General features: G+C 27.4%; 1 protein-coding gene across 1 annotated transcript in view; it reads left to right on the top strand.

Moving 5' to 3' along the window:
• The window catches only part of LOC18033971 (universal stress protein PHOS32), a 3,212-nt gene extending 1,215 nt beyond the window's left edge, over positions 1-1,997 (top strand). Inside the window, exons 3-4 of the mRNA XM_006423679.2 lie at positions 1,165-1,286; positions 1,781-1,997. Of these exons, the coding sequence (XP_006423742.2) occupies positions 1,165-1,286; positions 1,781-1,868 (210 nt within the window). The 3' untranslated portion in view covers positions 1,869-1,997. The remainder of the gene's footprint in view (positions 1-1,164; positions 1,287-1,780) is intronic.
• Positions 1,998-5,665: the final 3,668 nt, after the last annotated feature.

Raw genomic sequence — 5,665 nt, 5'->3', positions numbered from 1 at the left:
AAATGGATGACAGGTTTTAATGATTATGTAAACAATGGAGATTGTGCAGTTGTTGCAGATGAATTAGATTCATATTTGGATGAGAAAGTTATATCTCGGATGGAAGATTTTAATATTTTGAGTTGGTGGAAGACAAATGCTAATAGGTATCCTACATTAGCTCGAATTGCTAGAGATATTTTGGCAATTCCAATTACAACAGTTGCTTCTGAATCAGCTTTTAACACTAGTGGTAGAGTTGTGAGCTCATACCATAACAAACTTCATCCAAGCACATTGGAGGCCTTAATGTGCTGTCAAAGTTGGTTACGAGCTTACAATAGCGGTATGAGTTTATTTTAATATGATTAATTTAAAATCGAAAATAAAAAATGTATTAGACTATTAATTATTCGGGGACCGGGGACCCTCGGGGATCCCCTGTTATTATTCGGGGAGGGGATGGGGATTCTCTCAAGCAATTTTGACGGGGACGGGGAGGGGACGGGGACATATGCAAAACATCGGGGATGGGTATGGGGAGATTGGTCCCCTCCCCTCCCCTCCCCATTGCCATCCCTAGTTTAGAGGTACTTCGAGAACTGTCATTTTGTGATCGGTAATCCAAAATTAACCTTTCTAAATTGGTGGATCTGGGTTATAAGAGCATCTCCAAAAGGCTTTTTAGATTTTACTCTTTAAATTTCAATTTGCTTACTGATGTGGCAAATAAGTGTATAGAAAAATACAATTCCCTCCAAAAGACTCATCAAATAAGAATAAGTTAATATTATTTTAATTAATCTTTTCCACTATCAAATTAAATTACCGTTATGTTTTTTAAAGGAAACATAAATAATAATTATTACCGTCTTATCTTTTCAATAAATAATAAAAAAATATTAATAGAAGAGGGAGAAATTCACTCACCAATATTAAACAGTGATAAACAAATCTTACTTGAAAAATCTAAATTAACGTGTCTTTTGGAGTGTTTAATATTGATATGGCTCTTCAAATAAGAAATAGAATTTTATTTGAAAATTTTTTTGGAGATGTTCTAAGTATTCACGCTTATCCTTTTATCTTTCCCTGGTTTGAATATACCAGATTATAATAGGTATACTTAACAATTGTTTTCCTTCTGCTATCATTTCTGTAAATTAGTAGTTCTGTTTTGTTTAGGTGCATGATGCTGTTGTTGAAGTGGTGGAAGGAGATGCTCGAAATATCCTCTGTGATGCTGTAGAGAAGCATCATGCCTCCATATTGGTTGTTGGTAGTCATGGCTATGGAGCGATCAAAAGGTATAAATCCACTATAAGTTGTTTCTTTTGGTATCTCATATTTTCTCGAGTGGAACTTGGTATGGTGAACTGTTTTGGTTATTATTCATAGTTTTCAATCATAACGACTCAAATCTGTATGTGTAAATACACTATAAATAGATCGAGTACTATTGTAAAAGCTTATATGAATCAATTTTTTATTCTTTATTACGGAGTAGCTATAACCAGATGAAAATTAAGTGGAAAAAATGTCATTGAGATGTAGTAAAACGCTTTTCTCTGACTGGCCACCCAAATGCAAATTGATGCTAAAAATTTAATTTGGGATTTGCCTTCTCCTCTACCTTTGAAAAAAAAATAAAATTGATCGGTTTCTATTTCAGTGTTCTTTCGCTGGGAATGTCATACGTATTATGGGTTTACAAATTTTGTTGAATGAGAGGGTTAGTAGGTTTCATTTATTTCCTGTTGGGGATTCTGATGACTTGTAACCGAGATCGATTCTTTTGCAGGGCGGTTTTGGGCAGTGTAAGTGATTATTGTGCTCATCATGCTCACTGCACGGTGATGATAGTGAAGAGGCCTAAAACCAAGCACTAAGCTGCAGTTACTCTGCTTCATGATTAGTAAACACATAATAAGATGGTATGAATCAGTTGGATACTGTATGATATCTATTGTATCTTGCATTTTACAATTGCGGTTGAAAATGGGCTGTCATCAAATATCATAATTTAACTTATATTTATGTAAACATCTAAACGTTTCATCAAAGTTCATATGCTTCAAATGTTTCATAGTAATGTTTTATGTTCATTAATGTTCTCCTTGTTTCTTCGCTTGCTTGTTTCTTTACCCTCCCCTTTGTAGAATTTCCTTGTTAATCACAGTATGAATCATAGCATGAAAATTAAAAGTTGATTAGGACAATATTTTGATTTTAAATATTTAAGGATCCCTCTAAATTACATGTAATGTAACTTACAACCACACACATAAATAATATGTGGTGTGGGGTTCACGCGTTGTTCATGTGTGTGGTTGTAAGTTACATTATATGAAACTTAGGGTTTGCCAATATTTGAAGTAACTTTTAATTAATTGAGACAGGTTCTGTAGGAAAGATGTTAGATTCAACCTTTTATTCTGTATCATTTTTCATGATACTTTTAAAATTTGATAGACACAAACAATTCTGGTGTAAGAGGTGCTTAACACCCACTCTATTAGGACAATACAACTCATTAATTACTATTTTCAGTTCTCTGGAAAAAAAAAAAAACTATTATGAACGCGATCATATTTTTTAAAATAAGAAACATATTCATGAATTAATAATTTATTAATTTAATGATAAATAATAATTGTTAAATTAATAAACCTTTTAGTATCCTTGCTTTTAATTTATCTGGTTGTATTCTAGATAGCTGTATCACAAGTAAGCAGGTCCACAATTTCAACGCGTCTAGAAATTTCAGAACAATACAGCCATCTTGTTTTATTTAATGTGTCCCGGGTATTTTGACTACATAGAATCCAAGCCCTTAAATCTAATTAAACCTACTTACAAAATACATACAAGGATTTAACCCCGAGCACAGCATAGGAGCAAATTAATGTCAAATATGAGATAACACATATAAAATAAGAAACAAATTAATGTCTTTTATTATATAAACTTTTTTTTCTTGATTTTGATAAGATATTATTTTTCTTTCATTTTTTTTATTTATTTATCTTTTTTTCCCTTTCGATTAATATTATCTTTTCAAAATTTTTTAGTTAGTATATTATCCTATTTCAATTTTTAAAATTTAAATAATTAGTTAAATATAGTAATCAGTTAAAGAAATTAGTTGTTCTAGGTCTTTGACTGCCATTTGGCATCCAAAGAATGTTGGGCTCTCTCTCTCAGAACTCGGCATCATGTCTGGAGATTGCCTCTTGGCATTGTAGCCACACCCGAAATGGAGCCTAATTAAATGAAGACACATGTACTTATAAAAGAAATAAATATATAAAATACGAAAACAAAGACGTTTTTATTTCAATTATTTTGACACCTAATTGGTGGCAGTAGAGGTGTTCAGAATCTAATTCGATCCGCTTAATCCATCTAATCTGTAAAAATCCAATTTGTGGATTGGCGGATTGGATTGGATTGAAAATTTTGAAAATCTACAGTCGGTTAATTGAATATAGATTTACTTCTATAAATCCGTGATTCTACAAAAATAAAAAATATTTATTTGATTAAAAAATAAAACTTGCAAATGTAGCATTGGTACTTACGAATAAATGATAAGTTAAAATATAATTAAATTAACACCATGTTATATATAAATTAAAAAATAATTAAATATTTGAATAGTTAATTAAAAAATAAGCAAATATAACTTCCTAAATATTAAAAATTCTTAACCAGAACAAAAAAAAAAACCCTAAGCCAAACAAAACATTTAATTAGCACATACTACCAAACCTCACCCAGTTGCACGCACAAGCCATCGCTGTTTCACTTCAGCAATTGAGGTACTTATAATTTCTTACTTTATTTTCAAGCTCTTCAAATTTCTTAATTTTTTTCTTGTTACATCTAAGGTCTCAAGTTTCAACTTTTGTATATATTTAAATTCATAATTTTAGTTAAATTTCACGTATTGATATAAACAAATGAGATTGTAGCATGTTATTCTTTTCGACATGTTATTGAAACATTGAATGTATTATTCTATCTTTATTTAAACAATTAATTTCTTTAAATTTTATTCAATTTTGAATTTAATTAGTAGTAAAATTGTTTTATATTAGATTTTTTTAATTTAATTACTTCATAGATTGGACAAAATTAAAAATTAAAATTTCATAAATCAATTTGTAAAATGATGGCTTGGATGTGAATTAGGTTAAATACATATTCGATCCACAAATATATGGATTGAGTTTCACCAATCCGTGGATTTAATTGGATTGAAAATTTATAATCTATAAAATTATGGATCGGATATGGATTGATATCTAATCCGTAAAATTCGATCCACGAACACCCCTATTTGGCAAATTAACACTCGGGAAAGCTGATCCTTGTAAATAAAATAAAATAAAAAAGAAAGAAAACTCAAAAATGCAATGCTGACCAACAGCTGGGAACAATTTTTTTTTTTTTTTTTACCCTAATCAACGTGGTAATAAATATTATTGGCTGTAGGTTAGTAGGTTCGATTTCTCGAACTCGGCCTGGCCCATGTTAGTATGGGCTGGATTGTAAAATTACAATAAAATGTTGCCTAGTTGATAGCAAAATTACGTAAACATCCAATGAACGTTTGAATTTTAGGACTAATTTGGTAAATAATAAGCTTTTAAATGATTACTATAATCTAGAAATAATCAATTACGAAAAGAATTAATTAAGTATTTGGTAAATTTTATTTTTAAAAAATGTTATGAGTTTTAAAAATAGTATTATGTATTTAGTAAATTTTACTTATTAAACTATTGTAAGCATACAAATAATTGAATTCAATATAATGTTAAGTAAAATTTATTCACACATTTATAAAATATTTTTTATGTGTATAGAAAATAATTGATAATTAAAAAAATATTTTATTTTTTTATTTTTTTTATTTTGTTATCACAATATAAATAGCAATAATAATAATATCTTTAAATTTAATGATTTTATTTTTTAATTAATAAGATTAATTTTAAATGTTTTTAATAAATGGAACTATTAGATATAAAATTAACTCTCAAAATTAGATTTTAAAAAATTACTCATTTCATACTTCTCAAAATCTACTATAAAATAAACAAATTTTTCTAAAAATAATCTTATTAATTAAATAATTGATAGTATGTTTAATAAATATTATGTTACAAAAAAAAATTAACTACATAGAATATGAAATTAAATTTATTTTTGTATTTTGTACATTTCATCTACTTGAGATAATAAAATCTCTTGTGTTGAAAAAGAAAATTATGGGTTTTGAATCTTGTTCACATAGGTGAGAGGAAATTGGTTACCATTATGTTAAATTAAAAAAAAAATCATATTATACTTATCATTAATTATGGTTAGCAAATAATATACATAGTTTAACTATATAATAAAGTAGTTAATTTATTAATTAATAAATTTATTAATTTAAATAGATATTAATAAATGTAAGAATAAGTCATTTAATTGGAAACCTAGTTCAATAGAGTTAAAAAAAAAAAAATATTATGGACTTATATGTCAAAATTTCAAAACTTTTGATTGTATTTTAAATAATAATAATATCTTTAAATTTAATGATTTTATTTTTTAATTAATAAGATTAATTTTAATTTTTTTAATATATGGAACTATTAGATATAAAATTAATTCTCAAAATTAGATTTTAAAA

Source organism: Citrus clementina, unplaced genomic scaffold (assembly GCF_000493195.1).
Source record: "Citrus clementina cultivar Clemenules unplaced genomic scaffold, Citrus_clementina_v1.0 scaffold_8, whole genome shotgun sequence".
Taxonomy (NCBI): Eukaryota; Viridiplantae; Streptophyta; class Magnoliopsida; order Sapindales; family Rutaceae; genus Citrus; species Citrus x clementina.
Note: the sequence above shows the minus strand (reverse complement) of the source record. Positions and strands in the feature narration are given on the sequence as shown.